This window comes from Pollicipes pollicipes, unplaced genomic scaffold (genome assembly GCF_011947565.3).
Source record: "Pollicipes pollicipes isolate AB1234 unplaced genomic scaffold, Ppol_2.1 Scaffold_6052;HRSCAF=7182_pilon_pilon_pilon, whole genome shotgun sequence".
In the NCBI taxonomy this organism is placed as follows: Eukaryota; Metazoa; Arthropoda; class Thecostraca; order Pollicipedomorpha; family Pollicipedidae; genus Pollicipes; species Pollicipes pollicipes.
In genome coordinates, this window is record NW_023596805.1 from 27,274,528 (window position 1) to 27,291,960 (window position 17,433).

At 47.2% G+C, this 17,433-nt stretch overlaps 1 protein-coding gene across 1 annotated transcript; it reads right to left on the reverse strand.

Annotated features, from left to right (window-relative positions):
- Positions 1–562: 562 nt before the first annotated feature.
- On the reverse strand, positions 563–4,731 carry LOC119104835 (methyl farnesoate epoxidase). Its single transcript, XM_037228559.1, has 2 exons — positions 4,563–4,731; positions 563–3,095 (listed from the first exon to the last, which is right to left on the reverse strand). Exons 1-2 carry the CDS (start codon positions 4,645–4,647, stop codon positions 1,714–1,716), a joined length of 1,467 nt encoding a protein of 488 aa, XP_037084454.1. The 5' UTR covers positions 4,648–4,731; the 3' UTR covers positions 563–1,713.
- Positions 4,732–17,433: the final 12,702 nt, after the last annotated feature.

The following is a 17,433-nucleotide window of genomic DNA, read 5'->3' on the forward strand; positions in this document are numbered from 1 at the left end:
CATAGCTGTCGACAGTTGAATAGCGGATCGTTGGGCATCACAAATTGGGATATAACTTGTAAGGTCGTTGACCCATGGAAGGTCAAAGTCAGGCCATGGTTTCAACGAAGGCAATTTCTACAGGATCGTCCAATCTGATACAACAACGAAGTGCTAGACGAAGTCATGCATCTCTGATATGCTTTCTTAGGCAACACAACAGTTGAATGAAAAAATTCCATCGACCTAAGGTCAGGTATAAAGGTCACACTAAGGTCAAAAGCAACCTGTTTTGCTACTCTAGTGCTTGCTGTATGGGATAGTTTGTGGTGCTTATTTCGAGTTTATCATATCCCTAACTTTCCTTAACATTTAACAATTTAACATAAAAATTTCTTTATTTGCTTGTCTCTATTCCACGGGGTGGCCCAGGGATCCCTTGCCGGCCCAGTCATGTTCCTCATCTTCATCAACGACCTATCCAGCTTCCTACTCTACGACCGCCTACAAACCGACGCCGATGACACCCAACTCCTTGACTCCGCTACCCCGCGATGTCGTCGGCCTGTCCAATCTGAAAGCATGTGTCGAAAAGTGTATTCAACGCCTTTAAAACTGGTTTCAGTCAAAAAGCCTTAAGATGTACCCCAAAAAGACGGACTTCATACTGATCAGCATTAAGTCCCCTATCACAAAGACCAACAACTTCCACATTACCATCTCCGGCACAAACCGTCATCCCCACATCCTCTTCTGCCTCCACATCCTCTACATTTGGGATGGAGCCTCCGAGCTTCACTTAGACGGGGTGAAAAGGGTGATGCATTTCACAGCCCAGCTAGTGAGTGGTGCCCGCCGCACCAATCACATTTCACCCGTTCTGAACGCGCTCGGCTGGCGTAGCGTCGCGGATCTTGGGCATGACCGGGACTACCTGAATGTGTACAGGGCACTGCACGTCTCCGAATCTCCCAATGCCCTGCGTGTTCTATTGGTAACGCGTGCCGAGTCTTCCAATCGCCAAACTTGGGCTGTTTCGGGCGGTGTCGGCTGGCTACATCTGCCAGGCGTCCGGCTGAGTGCCTCCTTGCAACAGTTTCTGTGCCGCGCCTTTAGGTGGGTTCTTACTCCTTGCGTGGCTAGGCGCAGAACAGCCACTACGTGGATGCACCTTAACTAAACTAACTGTAACTGTAACTGTAGCTGGATTCTTTCCACCATCTCTCACCAGCAGATGTTCACATCACGGTACTGCTGGTAAATTACGTACCGGTTTGATGGCGTGTGTAGCGTGTTAAGAAGTTCTTAACTGGAAGTGACGCAGCTTTCGCTCCTAATGAAGGTGTTAAAGCAAGGCTCTGCGTGCCGGGCTGACAATGATGGGTGCTCCTAGTCACTTGTAAATGGGTGATATCTGGGGAGAACAAAATGTGACCAGGTCTTGCTGACTCACTTCAGCGCACTCGCCGTCGTCGGAACTTTTGCTTTATCTCACCGACCGCGAATTCAGCAGACATTGTACCTATATGCTGGCTAAGGTGCGAGCACCACCGACTCTCTTTTGCTGATTGGTGAGGGAGATGCAATCAATGTGGGGAACAGACATGCAAGCATTAGGTGGTATCCCGGTGCTTGAGAGGCTCAGCTCAGGTAGGTGCGTAGCCGCCGCCTCATCGCTAGTCACGTGGCTTGTAGGTCATAAAGACTAGTCACGCGGCTTGTACATCATAAAGCCTAATCACGCGGCTTGTAGGTCACGAAGAACTCGGGAGGCTGCTGCACGATCGCGAACCTGGTCTCCAGCGGGAGTTTCTGCCCCGGAACGGCGGTGAAGCTAAAACGCTGCAGCAGGCAGGTGAAGAGGATGAACATCTCCATGCGCGCCAGCGTCTCTCCCAGGCAAAACCTCTTCCCGATGCCGAACGGGATGAGCCGCTCATCATGGCGCACGCTACCGTCGGCGTGCAGGAACCGGTCGGGCCTGAACGCCTCCGGGTCACCCCAGTACGCCGGGTCCATGTGCACCATGTCCAAGTCCATGATCACCGTGGTGCTCTGGGGGATGGTGTAGCCGCGGAATGAGAGGTCGCTCAATGCACTGTGCGGCACTGCGTTAGGGAGGACGTTGGAACGCCGCGTCACCTCCATCAGCGTGGCTTCAGTGTACGGCATGCGTGTGCGGTCGCCGTAGGTCGGCGGACTTGCGCCGAGAACAGCGTCGATCTCGCGCTGTACGCGATTCTGCAACTCCGGATACTTGACCATGAAGAGCAACGCCCAGCTCAGAGAGGTGGACGTCGTCTCCATGCCGGCGACGAAGAAGTCCATGCCGATGATGGACAGGTTGCGTTCGGTGAAGAGGCGAGCCTCAGCGTCTGGCTTCTCCATCTCCAGCAGGAACTGGTCGACGAAGTCGCGGGGGCTGGAGCGGTCCAACGTCTGCCGATGCTCGTGGACCACCTCGTGGAACATGCCGACCGTGGTCTCGCGATGTCGGATCAGCGGCGCGTAGCCGCTCCACTCAGGGGCGATGTGACGCAGCCACGGCGCCATGTTCATCGGGTTACCCGGACCAATAAGGGTGAAGAATTCGTTGACCGTCGCGATGTAGTGTTGGGCCTTGGGATCACTACTCTCCAGCCGCTTGTCGGCGACCAGTCTCCAGAGTATGTTCAGCACCGTCAAGTTAAAGCGGAAGTTAACTTTCATCGGTGAGTCAATGTCACGTGTCATCTCCTGGGAGAGCTCTTCGAATTCGTTCAAAACTGTCGACTCCATGGAGTTTTTCCCGAGGCCCAGATCCCTTAGGTGCCTTAAAGCAAAGCGCCTGTGCTCTACCCAGGAAGGGCCTTCGTTCATTACGACACCCAGCTTTTGTTGGAAGCTGCGGACTAGCAGAGCAAAGTTGTTCGGTCTTCCAGACAGCTCGTGCATCGCGCAGGCCTCTTTGATGTCTTCGAACTTGCGAATGTGCACAATCTTGTCACCCGTAGGAAGCACGAAGCCAAGAATATCTCCAAACTCTTGCTGACAATGGCTCATGCTCGCAAGAAACTGGCCCCGAATCCAGTCAATCACCGTCCAAATATTGCCAAAGATGAGAAATGTTGGAGGGCCTGAAAAAGAACGCATTTCTTAGTCTCAGCCAATCTCATTTTGAGCCATTCGGGGATGCGTCTCACCGGATGTGTCCTCAAAATCTGGGCCATGGTTGCAGCGTCGTAGCATATAAGGAGGCTAGAAACATTTGTGCATTTAAAATTAGTATAGGTTATAGTGCCACGGCAAGAAATCGACCATGGTTTGATAGAAGGTAGGTGTATGCTCACGGCTTGGATAAATCCATGAGCTCTGAAATAATGCATGGGTTGAGCTGTCGTGAATTGGTGTTTCCTAAACACATGTTGAAATGGATAAGGCCAGTACAAATCGATTGGAATATGTTTAATAATTCGACACCAGGTATAGGAGAAGTAAATGTTTCATGTGTACTATACTTCGCCCCAAGTAAAGTGTAACATAAACAAACGGGCACGTTGCAATTAAAGGCAGCTTCCTGGGAAACTCGCTGATAAAGTAGGCCTGCAGGTGGTGCATGAATGCAGATTATTTCGCAAGACATCTCCACTTTGATTTCTTAAGCAGCAATGGATTTGTATTTTTTGGAGAAAAGTTTTTACCTGCTACGTCAGAAGCAATACTTCATGGCACATCAATAAAAACCTGGGAATTTTGAGCCACACATTTTCGTCGATGCCTGTCCATGAATACGGACTTGTGCGCCTACGCAATGAATACCCAGTGCAACCCACAGGGCGTGGGGATTATGTTGAATGGGCACCCTACAATCAGATGGTGTGCTCTCTACAAGCCCCAATGGGCCCTATTCTGGTCAAAATGTGTCCTCCGTAGGTCAGAAATCGCCCTCTACAGGCCGGAATGGGCCTTCATGGGTAGAAACGGTTCCTGCGAAGCCTCAACGAGCTCTCAACGGGTCATGATGAGACGTTCCCAAGCCAAATTGGGCATTCAACAGATCAGAATGAGCCATCTAACAGGATAGAATGTTTTTCGAGTCAATGATGAGCTCTCTGCTAGTGAGAGCGGCCTCCACAGCTAATTATCACACCTTAACGGGACAGAAAATGCCCATTCTAGGCCTGAATGGGCCCCTGCACATGGAAACGTAGACCCTGCATTAGTCCAGAATGAGCCTTTTGCAGGCAAATATGAACAGCGTACTCGTCAGTCCACACGCTTAGAATGACCCTCTTTCAGTCGAAATAAACCTGCATAGGTCTGAATGAGCCCTCGACAGATCAGAATGAACTTCCAGGGACTTACCTCATCCCGTAACAGCTCAGAATGGCCCTTGCAACAACACAAAGGCACTTAGTATACCATGATGTACCAGAATTGGTCCTCCACAGACTCTACAAGATGAAGGGGGCGCCTCCAGCTTTCAAGAAAAAGGGGAGCGAGCTTCCCCACTATCTCCCTCCCCTTCCACAAACCTCTCCCCCACTCCGCTAAGTTCTCGCGCCTTCGGTCACCCAGCAAGCTGTGTGGGCGCAAATACGTACCCGGCGGAAAGTTGGACGGTCGCTGCGGCCTCCGAATCCACAAGAACGCCGTCACCAGCAGCAAGAACACAGCGAGAGCCCACATGACAGCGAGTACAGGCCGCGCCGCCGGAAACCGCTCAGCCGGTGGCCTCCCAGCGCGCGCAGGAATCCACGACTACCCGATGTCTCCGCGACACGCTCTCTCTCTCAGAGCCCCGGTTCTCGCGCCGGGCAGATCCCCTGTCCTTGGTTTGCAGACGTTGCCAGGGAGTGCGTTGCCAGATCGAGGACAGCCAGTGGTTATCGGCCGGCCACTGGCATCGCCGCGGCCGCGGAGGTCGCTATAACTTTGGCGGTTTCTACACATCTCGTGGTAATCTCATGTTATTCAACTATCCATTGCCGTGAGTTACCCTATGCTCTATCCGTCACCAAACTACCACTTGATGGGCCATTGGAGGTATGTCGTTGAAGAGTTTCAGAGATAACAGCTTTTGAGCTCGGAATACAGGGATCACTGTGTGACATTTCCTGTTTCATTTTTCCTGGTATCTTACAGCCCGGTTAAATTTCTGATTGACTTAGCAGAAGCGTTAGCACGTCTGAGTGAGAGACAGATGGCAGCTTCGCCCTGAGGCCGAGCAGATCTTTGTTCGAGTGCCACGGGTTCGGGTCGCTGCCAGTCCACGTCCGCTAAGTCCAACACAGTCAACACTGTCCGTTCGCGTGGGTCCGCTCGAAAGCCTCCAGGGCGCATTGTTCTAACAAGGGCTGCTGCCATCCACGACTGACATACAACGGCTGGTGGCCACCGCTTGTCAGTCATTCCCAGCGATCCCTTCTCGGGCTCTGAGGCGGAGTCTGAATGTGATTCGAAAAATCTGGGCCGTTGCTCTGGTTCAGACTTGACCCTCGATGCGTTTTAAAAACCTGAGTCCGGATACCTCTGTTACCTTATTTCTTAAATTCCAAACATGCGTCAAATCCTTGGAGATTGAGTTATGTCCGAGTATAGCCCTAGAGCCTAACTACAAGTGTTTGGTTCAATACGAAATCACGACCGACAAATTAAGTAACATGTCACATTGTTGGTGCCAAAGTTATCGAGAATTGTATTGTTTTGAATATCTAAACCCATCCATGCAGTATGACTTTTCAGGATTGACGTCATCATGTAAAAGGCATAATACAAATGGTACAAAGAAAGGCAGACAGGTGTAGCGTGTAATCGTCACGCGTCCGTAATGCGCCGTTGTCAACGTGTCAGCGGGACTCTCGCCGCTCTCTAACGAACACAAAGCACTTAGAGTAACACCTTTGAGGTGATGCATTGCCTTGTTTTTTTTCTTTTTATGCTAATTATTGGATAAGCCGGATGTGGGTGCCCATAGCCATAGTTGGTTTATGCAAGGATTACGACATATCGCGCCTCTGCTGCTTCATGTTGGCTCACACGCGCATAGAATTGCGCAGCGTCAAATGTTTGAGAACGCCCCATCCCCAGTGTTTAGAGGCCGCCCGCCGGCGCCGCCCAGCGGCCCTGTCGTTTACAACCTGACGCATCCTGCGTAGCGTCAGACGGGCAGTTACGGTCAGACAGAGGCAGACGCGGCCCGACGACCAGGGTGGCAACGCGGTACTGCGCGAGCGGACCACGACCGAATATAATTACCTTTTCACGTCCGTTCTCTGATGGACGTTTGTGAGAAAAAGAACGCAAGTCACGAGAACGAAGCGTTATATTGGTGCCCAGACCCGTATCAAGGATCTACGAGTTATCAACGCCGAAACATCCTCTCGTCTCACAGCAAGGTACGGCTATCGAAGTGCAGGTTCCAATCCACACGAGCCACACGAGTGGCTGGATAACGGGCAAATAATTGGATTTTCAAGGTTATGGTACCTGTGCTTGCTGGAAGCTATTGCAAGACAGCTTCCCATCTGACCAGACCGATCTTTTGGACAAGCTGTGTGCCTGTCATTGCACATATTTAGAAAATCGTCGGAAGAAAAGGAAGCATTTCTGCGCTTGCCACAACCTCAACAAGCGATATTTTTGCCAACGGTGTAGCATTTGTCATACTTGCCATTGTGACCATATCAGTACCTCCTGTTTCGTCTACTACCGTTGCGCATTCCTTGTCTCCAACGCTGTTGTGGTTTCTTCTCGGCAAATCCTTCCGCAGCAGACCTTGATAAGCTGATTGAAAAACATTATCAAAAAGCCCAACGTCGCTGCACGACATATATCGGACAGCTCCAAAATCCTACCCTTTTCCATCCAGTCTATCAAGCTCCTGAAGTCTCGTTACTTGGTGAAGAAAACACGAAGAAAACACGGAAAACATAAGTATCGCTACGGGGAACGGAATATCTATCCTCGTTGAAACCAGGCCCCAAGTTCTGTAGAGACGACCCGGCACGACCTAGGTATCCGTTTACTGAAGACCATAGGCCCATCTGTCATTTTCGCCACATTCCAGGCGGCATTCAACGTGTGTGTCGCAAATATGCCGCACAGCTACGTAAACAGACCCCTCAAGCAGATGAACGGGAACGTTCGGAAAACTCGGAGGACCTCCATCCAGTCGAGCAGGTGAAATTTGCAACATAGATGTGAACAAGAAATGTCCTTCAGAGACGTTTGCATAGGCAAAAACAGGCTTTGTAGTCTTTTGGATAGTGGAGCTCAGTTCTCGCTGGTGAGCGATGAATTCTTAAAATTATGTGACGACGTTTTGATAAAGGAAACATGTCAGAAATAGGTACCTTTAGTGTCTGCCTCAGGCCACCCATTTAAAAACACAAAATGGTAAAAATCCGAATTACTTTGGGTAAAATCAGTACGTGTCATTCATTATGTGTGGTCACCGGATTAGGGCACGACGTGATTTTAGGCGTGGACTTTTCAATGAAAGAAAAGCTGTCCTTGATTTCGATAATCAACTGCTGAAATTTGGAAAAACACTTTGTTTCCACCAAATCAAAAGCAAAACTGTCAACAAGGAGAACTTAACTTAGCAAGACTGTCAGAAAGCGTCCATCTGTATCCTAGATCATCAGCCAAATTAAATGTCAACCATCGAAAAGTAAAACTGCTGGAAAACACTTCATTCTGACGCAACTTCCGTCTTCCCCATGCTTTGAAGATGAACCTGGAATTCGCTTCCCCATTGCAATGGTTCAAATGTCTAAAAACAAGCACGTCCCGTAGGCTATTGTGAATGAGACAGGCAGGCATTTTTATATAAGGAAAGGTCAAATTTTAGGTAAAGCGTTGAATTTTAAAAAAAGAACAAATTAAAATCAGCCATGCAGAAGCAGAACAACTAATGGCATCCATACAATCAAGCCACAAGTTGAAAATTCTCAACTTTGCACACATTTCGGACGAAAATGGGCCTTGTTCTTGAACAGCTTTTAGAAAGAAACATCGATGTTTTGTCGTGAAAGATTCAGAGCTAACGACCACGCACGTTACCGAAATGGTAATAAACACTCAAAACAGCCCACCTATTAGACAAAAGCCATGTAGGATTCATCGTACTCAAAGTTAATTCTGGATAAACACGTCGATGATATGCTAAAAGCAGGCATCATTCGCCGAAGCAACTCCCCATGCCTTTTATCCGAGATTGTAGTACCGAAAAAAGATGGCTCATATGGAATTTGTGTTAACTTGAGAAAATTAAGCGCTGTTACCGTAGTTCCAGCCTCCAGCGCACCTAACGCCGAAGACACTCTTCATTCTTTAGGCATGTCTAAATTCCGCACCTGTTTGGACTTAAAAGCTAGATTCTGGCAGTTTCAATCAAAGACGAAGATAAAAAAACTGCTTTTCGGACATATGCAGGTGTTTTCGAGCACATTTACATGTGTTTTGGTTTAGCAGGCTCCCCAGCAGTCTTCCAAACTCTGATATATGCCGTTTTGAGCGATGTCAAACAATTGGCAGTTGCCTTCATCGACGACATTATCATCAATAGCGCGACCTTTCAGGATTATTTGCAGCATCTTGAGACAGTGTTTGACCGACTTCGACGCGCAAACCTGCACCTTAAAATATCAAAGTGCGAATTCCTAAAGACAAGTTGAATTTTTTGGTACACATTGTATCAAACGAAGGAATAAGCATAGATTCAAACAAAGTCAAAGTCATAGACAGCTTGCATTCACCTAGAAATCTTAGAGAAGTCCATGAATTTATTGAAATAACATCCTATTACAGAGAGTACGTGCCACAGTTCAGCAAATTTGCTAGACCCTTGACAGCACTCCCGCGAAGGAGCGCGAGATTTGAATGGAGTGATCAAACGCAACACGCATTTTATATCCTGAAGACTCGGTTAGCAGAAGCCCCAATTTTGACCTTTCCAGACGTCGCCCAACCGTTTTCGATATTTGCTGACGCCTCACAATACGCTTTAGGCGCGGTGTTGATGCAAAAACAAGGGGATCAAGATAGAGTGATGCAATACGTTTCTCATCAAATTGCTGATGTACAAAAGAAATGGCCGACTATAGAACGCGAAGCGTTCGCTATCGTGTACAGCCTACAAAAACGTCGCCCTATCATTTTAGGAACCAAACTCACGATTTATACGGACCATAAACCGCTGAAACATATCTTCACAAGCGAAATGCAAAATCCTCGAGTGCAAAGATGGGCTATGATGATGAGTGAACACGGCTGCGATATCGAGTGTATCAGTGGTGCTAAAAATGTTACCACAGATCTTCTCTCTACACTTCCGAATTCGGAACAAGTAGAGACTTTGTCAGATGGCGAACGGCTAGATTGACATGATCAACAAGTTGATACTTAAGAAATTAGTGCAATTGAGAATTACCAGATACAGAACAAGGCAACAGAGGACGTTTTGTATTCCGAATGTGTTGCTATGTCTTTAACAGGTGCCGAGTTTGGAAATGCTCAAAAAGAAGATCCCTTGTTAGAAAAAAAATCATCTAGTATTTACTTGACGTAGACGATAATAAAGTGAAAGGATATTGCATGCATGATGATTTGCTACATCATTTAACGTCAGGTACTAAAATACGTCCTTTGACCCGAGCTCAACTAGAAGTTCCTGAACAATTTATATATACCATCCTTCGAGAGGCGCATGATGGATACTTTGGAGGCCAGTTAGGCATCTAAAAGACCACTGACAAGGTCATAAAGTCATTCTTTTAGTCCGACGTATTAAAAGAGATCAACATATGCGTCCCGACCTGCCAAAAGTGTAATATGAAAAAGCTCAAAAACAAAAGACGCCCATTACAAGAACTGTCAATGCCCAGCGCTCCAATGACTGACCTCGGCATTGATTTGATAGAACCCCACCCAATCTCGTCCAAAGGAAACGTGTACATCTGTACGGTAGTAGATTTATTTTCTGGATGGCCGGAAGCTTATCCCATTCCTAAGAGAAATGCGGATACAATAGCTCAATTAGTTTTGGATGAAATCATACCCCGTCATGGATGCCCTCGATCAGTTCTGAGCGATCAGGGAATTGAACTTTGGAACGGAGTTAAAGATACTGTCAACAAAGTGTTAGGAACAACGAGGATACGCAAGGGTAGTTGCCATGCTCAGACCAACGGAAAGACCTAAAGATTCCATAAGGTCTCGAATGAGATGATTGCCAAAAAGATTAGTGAGGATCACACGAAGTGGGAACAAGTACTACAACCATGTTTAGCCACTTACAGGGTTATCAAAAATGAAACAACCAAATACTCGCCATCATTCCTCATGTACGGCCGATATCCAATTTTACCTGTAGATACCTTGGTGCATCACCGTTACAAGTACTCCGGCAACGAGTATGTTCCCCAATGTTCGAAAATCTCCATCACGCATTTAAGCATGTCACAGAAAATATTCAACAAACGCGGGATCACAACAAGATGGTAGTTGACAAAAGTGTTCAAGCATCTTCCTCTCAAACTGGCGATCCGGGTTATTACTACGATCCTACAATCAAAAGAGGAAACTCTTCGAAGTTAACTCTGCATTGGAAGTCTTACTTTCGCATTGTAACAAAAATCGGAAAATCGCTTCGTGTCCAATCCCCCAGATAAGCAAAGTTAGCTTTTCGCAATGACGGCCCTTTGGCAGGGGTGAAAAAACCTGCTCACTTGACTACCAGGGTGGGAGCCATAAAATATGAGAATCAAACTGCCCAGGAGCCGAACTTACAGACTGCAACTGTTTTCTTGCTAAGTCAGTTTTTCATTTTTCAACGATGAAACAATTTCGCTGTGGTGTTATGGACGACAACAATGACATCATACACGACGACGTTGAATTTAGTATTGGTCTCCCTATCAGTAAGGAGACAGCCACTAGTGGCCAGAAGGTGTCACCCGGCGAGACAGATTTCTATAAGAGTTTGTCTCGCGCAAGTTTCCGAGCGATTTTATCGTTTACCGCCTGCCTCCATGAGCAGTCCTTTTTTCAGCGCCATTCGGAGCGTTGCATATCTGACGCTATATGTGGCGCGTGTTGGTGCTTAGTCGGCGTTGCGATCTGTTGTGTCGGAAACGTTCATTACGTGAATACTGGTTACGCGTAGTTTTGGGTGTTTTAACAAATATATCGCACTTTTCGATTAGGTTGGGACATTTGCGCTTGTCTCTTTATAGCCTTGGGTCTTCTGCGTTGAAGCTTTGCCTGTATGTTCAGTTGCCAGGCATGGGTAAACATCCATCACGTATGGCAGTGCGCTGTGGGCACGTGAACTGTGGTTTTAATGGGGAAGGAAGAAACTTGAAAAGGCACATGAACACTAAGCACAAAGGGATGCCAATTGTCCTTAAGAATTCAAGTTTTGGTGCAGGTGGAAAGTGGTAATCTTGGCTGCAAGGTAAGAGTTTGAATTGAATCTACGTGAGTATGAGTGGCCATTCCTCGCAGTAGCTAATGTTTAACAATATTTACCCAAGATAAATAGGCATGACCAAACATACCCACATACCTATCAAACACAGTGAATGAAATAGTCTAGAATCACTGATTTGGTGGCAGAGGACACAGTGTAACAATTCATGACTTCCTAGTTTGTATGGGCAGTTTAGTGCATAGTTATCTTCAGCTTGGTGTGGCTACCACCTTTAAGTAAAATTAGACTGCATCATATAAAACAAAGAAGTGTGGAAGAGCCAAATTCACTCCCCAAAATAAGAAGAATTCGTTTGTTAATGAATCATGCCCATCGGCTGAGATGTCACTTTGCGTGTAGTCAGTGGTATTTCATTGTTTTCACAGTGATGTTAGCCTGTTTGCTTGCAGGTATTTGCCAATAACAGCCTCTGCTTATTCAAATTTTTTGCTTGAAAGGTTTGTCAAGGGTTGTAAAATAGATTGGCTGTGATTTTCCACAGGAATGAACAGTGGCACAGATGGCAGAGAACATGGCATCAACACTTTTGAGATGCCAAGTAGGTCATCCAGTCTAGCTGTGCCATCAGTTTCTGCAGACCAGACTGGAGGTGAGTTTTTCATATATGCTGTTTGTGGTGGCTGGGTATTGATGGTAAATGACTTGGGTTTCTGTTTTATGCAGTGTGAAATGTTATTAGAATGACAAAACTTTCAGACTTATTTTGAGATAGGCATGGAATGGTGGTTTAAGGTTTCCTCCAAGCTGTGCATTGTTTAACAAATATTACAGTTGCAGTACTGTTACACCACACTTGCGGCCGGTTGGTGACAAGGTTCCTAAGGACTCATTTTTGTCATGAATCGTCTTCATTCAAATTTATCAGATACTGCCATCAGTTACAGTTACCACCAGCTTCCCCATTGTCTGCCAGATAAATATTTGATCATCCTTTAACAACTGCTTAGGTATTGATATTGATTGGGGAAGTGACAACATCCATTAAAAATCATGCTCTTTTGTGATATACACCACCACTTTCATCAAGCAATCTTTGTGTTTCATGGTATGATATGTGCCTAACCTGTATTTTCCTGCGGCAGTCGTGCTGTGTCCAAGGTGTGTGATGTCTTATAATGTCGTTTTATCAAGTTATTGTCATCCCATTTGCCAGGAATCGCAAGCTGCACAGTGGCAGAGCCCACGATGATGCCACTTCTGAACGAGCATCTCTTCATCCCTGTCCTGAGTACCCACGAAACTCCAGTTAGACAACGGCAGGTACTAAGATGAGCTGCATTGGTAGGATTTGTGACACCTGAAAAGCAGCATGTCCTGACTGTCGATCTTAAAATGGCGCCTGCATAGATGTGGACTTGATGGTGTGATGACTGAAAGTCAATTTTGGGTTGTCAGTCATGTAACAATACTGTACTCTGTTGCCAAAATAATATTGCCTCATCATGTGTCTTCGTGCTCAGAATATTTCATATCCATTTTGGTCTGAGTAAAAGTATATCTACCACTGTTCATTTACACTTTTTTTTAGTTATCACGCAGTGCTTAGATGTTAATATTTAATGAGATGCCAATTTCCATTAACAGTTTGGGTGTTTCCAAGAAATCAGGGCATTTTTTGTGGGGTAATTCTGGTGCTCCTGATATTTTGTCATCAACTTGCCTCTTCCACAGTTTTCCACAGTTTCCACACATGCACAGTTCCACAGCACTGGGCGGATAATTGTTAAGGTGATGTCTAGTTTTAACCTGTATCCTTGTTCAAGCCTGCAGCTTGTTGGGCCGACAAACGCACCCGAAAGTGACAATCACCAAGCAGTCAAATTTCTGCACGAAATTAATACACCACTGGTGACTTCTGAACCTGGCTCGAAACGAATTATCACTTTGCGATTCGATCTCCCTCGGACTCAAGGAAACTGCAATCCACATGTCCGTCCCATCGTGGCGTTTTGTGTCGCCCTGGTCCGCAACTTGAAGCCAAGGAGAGAGGGAGCTGGCGTGGATGGTGGAAGAAAAGGAACAACAATCAAGGCGCCCCTGGACAACATGCTCTATGTTCGGTCGGTTGGTAACCTAAAGGGTTACCGGACCTAAGCAAATCATTCGACGCCCAGGTGAGCACAGTCCCCGAAGCCATCGGCCATCTGGTGTCTAGCAAGCTGATCCCACCATCGGCTGCGGCGCCGAGCTGCAGCGTTCGCGAAGCAATCAGCATCCTGCGTACTGAGGAACGCACTAGCTCCAACCAAGCTCTCTTGAAAGCTTTGTGGAAACGTGGTCGCTCGATCGAACCTTTCATCAGTCTAGTCGTCCGCGCGTGGCTGCTCAGCCCTGTCGAAAGTGTGGTTGAGTCCATGGGCAGCGTCCTCAAGGAGGTTTTTCTTCATGCATCGGCAGCTGAGGCATGACAATGCCGCGAAGGAGCTCACGATTCGATGGAATGGTCATGAGCATGATGGTGCCAAACATCCCATAAGAGCTGTTCAGAAGCGTCACCAGTTTGACTTCGTGAGGCGGTCTGTCAACATGAAACACATGCTCACGGGAACGGTGATCAACCGGCACAGAGCATACCAATCATATCGCTCCCGCCTTTTCAAGAAGTTGAAGAAAAAAGGTGTGTTGACATCGTGAGTCAGCCCTTGGATCAAATCTTGCATGCGCGGCTAACGTTCTGGAGCTCACGGCGAGTGCTGAAGTGCTTTAGACAGGGTTCTTAGGCTTTCGTTGTGTGCCGAACTGTACGCGGCGTATTTGGCATTTTGTACTGACACCATGTCGGCGCGATTTTGTACATATCCAAGGTAAATTCAGTGTAAATACAAAAACTCGTCGGCAACTGCGTGGTGTTGAAAGCGTTTTAGCAAAACATGTATCTGGTCAAGAATATGGTAGGTAAAACTACGATGCTGTCGCGATCCGACCGAAGCTCTCTCGAGAAGTTGACCAGTACGGTTATGCGTACACCGGCTTCATCAAAAAGCCAAGGACACAAAATCTGGCATCGCAGTCTGGTGAGAGACAGCGTCTACTGGTTTTTCACCCCATCTTCTTTGGTAACCGTTCACGAGCAGGACACACCCGTTGCGAACGTACCAACAGTAGATGACGATAGTGCTGACGAGATCGCTATGGACCAGGAAATGGTTAATGACGGAAAACCACCCTATGAGGAACAAACTACTGATCAGATGGCTACACTGTTATCGCACAGAGTAGACAGTAATCCTGTACTATCACATGGCTACGCATTGCGATCGCAAACCCCCGCGCGACGACATGAGGCTGGTTTCTGGACCCGTCTAGCTGGTCACAAACGAAGAGATGTGAGCAGTCCTTTACCGGATGATGATCCTAACGAGGACAAAAAGCCACGAATTTATGCCGTCCAGTTGGAAGACGACCCAGACATTAGCCGTGTTGAGACCAATGCTCCGGCACAAATTCTTAGCTGGCGTAAACTGCAAAGTGCTGTAGTAACCGCCATTTCTCTGATGATGATGTTCATCGCAATATCCTAAGAAAGTTCTGACTTTTACAGGATGTTCTGGCAGCCAGCAGTCATCCTGATGCTATGCATCACTTCCTCCTACCCCTTAACCCTTACGTCAGCCGATCCCGGTGATGTATTTAGACCAGTGGGCAAAATTAACCCAACTCGTGGGCGATCATTCTTTCGGCCAATACCTCTTTGATAAAACAACAGTTACATTCAGTAGAAAAAGCAACGCATAACCTAAAAGGCTTCGCAGACCACCTTTACCAACAACTATCTAGGAAGGCCACGCTGCAGGTAAATCAAACTATAGCACGCCTTGTAGATGTTACCTAAGGACTACATGACGAAGCTGTCTATCTTTATGATGCATTTCCTCATATCTTACAGAAACCATTTACCTGACGACCCTGTCGAGGATTGATAAACGGTGTAGGAAACGCCATGTCCTGCCTCTTTGGCACTGCCACCGAACAGAAGGTAAATCATCTCCAGGCCCAAGTCTTTGTCTTAGGTAAAGAAGACAAATTTCTAGCCCACAGTTTCAACGGAGCCCTTGCTCTTCTAAATTAAACACAAATCGCTGTCCGAACGAACCGCAAACAACTAAATGAAATAACGCATGCTTTATAACAACGCATGAAAATTGCAAAGACTCGCGATGACGTAATATATCATGTGGACCAGCCAATGGACGTCATAACCACTGCCACGTATATCGAATACGTGTCAGATTCCATTCTTGGAGTGTCTCAAACTTTGCGTAGGCTTTATTATCGACTCAACAGTTTGGATACTAATCTGGCTCCCGCAAAAGTCGGAGCTCTACATACTAGCTTGATGACAACACGAAATGTCCAAACAATCCTGCGGACAATCGAAAAAGAACTTCCTACGACTCTCGCTCTACCGTTTCCACAAGAGGAACTCGGTCAGTACATCCGTTTTACTCGACCTAAAGTAGTGCAGAAAGATTCGGTCTTTCATGTGCTTTTCTATATCCCGTCGCTACATGTCACACATGCGTTTGACGTTTACAAATTCGTTAAATATCGCGTCCCACACAAGGTACGTAATATCTCCCTGGAATACACCATGGGAACGTCTTCATTCCCCATGGTGTCTGAAAATCGCCAACAACACGTCATTCCTGAGGACAGCGAGATCCAAACATGTTTGCTTGCTAAGTTGCCATTCTGCCAATTACATGAACATGTGCACTCAATGACATCTTTTGGGCTCATGCCTGGTTGCCCAGTTTCAGAAAGAAGAAGTCTTTATCCATAAATTGTGTTCCCCAGTGGTACACTCTAGCAACCACGATCCAAAAGGTTCCTATCTTGGACATGGTCAGTGGCTACTGGTCTCTATCAACCCTTTTAGACTAACTACGGTTTGCGCCGCAAACCAATCAGGTCAAACCCTTGTAGTTCATGATAAAATCAACGTCCTGGAACTCGATGTGGAATGTTCAGCCTATAGTGATACACTTTCCTGCACCCAGATTACTTTGGCAAGTCCCAGCATCAGCTTCCTCAGTTCCACGTCAAAGCTATGCTCACTGATCAGCCGATACCTCTCTTGGGCTCATCTTGGAACGCCTCGCTGAATCGTACGACCTTCAACATTTCCGCACTGTCTGAACTTACAGTGCATGACCCACCCGCTGTCAAATACTTTGATTTGCCTTCTGCTATCGCGCTGAGCAGTGACAGCCCGACGTCATTTAAATATAGCATGTACGTTTTGGTAATCATAATTGGTTTTGTCGTCATTGGCTGTCGTGCCATGCGCTATACTTGCCCAATTTTTCGGAGACTAATCATGTACCTTAGCCGCCGCTCAGGCCGCCGTCATTCCTACTCCCCTGCTGCCCAGACCGATGAGATGACCGAAACCCAGTCAGCACCGGCCGAAGAAATACCCTTGGCCCCTGTTGCACCGGAACACGCAGGGTCTCAGTCTACCGGGCCTGAGTCTGCGGTGATCACCGTCGGCGCTACTACTCCCCACGCGAGTGGTTCGCCAGATCATGTCCTGGCCGCCGTGGCTCGTCGCCCCGCTCAACCGCGTGCCACGCCGCGATCTGTTCGACCCGAGATGTGAGGTCTGCACGTTTGTATATCGCCCCGTCCCCTGGCATTTCTGCCGTGCCAGATGTGCTAGCAATGTATACACCATTGCGCGTCTTACATTCATGTATGTGTATCTATTTGTCACCCAGTGTCTGATACATGTGTGCTTGGTATGCAATGTTTATGCAAACCGCCGCAACTATGTAGCACTGCGCACCGTCTGGTGTTCTGTGTAATGTATGCATTTGACGGATGTATATGTCTCCCGAGCGTGCGCGACAAGTGTTTGGTATACGTATGTATGTATTGCATTAGAACACACGGTCTGTGCCCCGCGTTCTTTGGTACCGACTTTATGTTTGTTTAGGTTATGCTTCATGCTTATGGGCTTGTAGACCTAGCGTTGC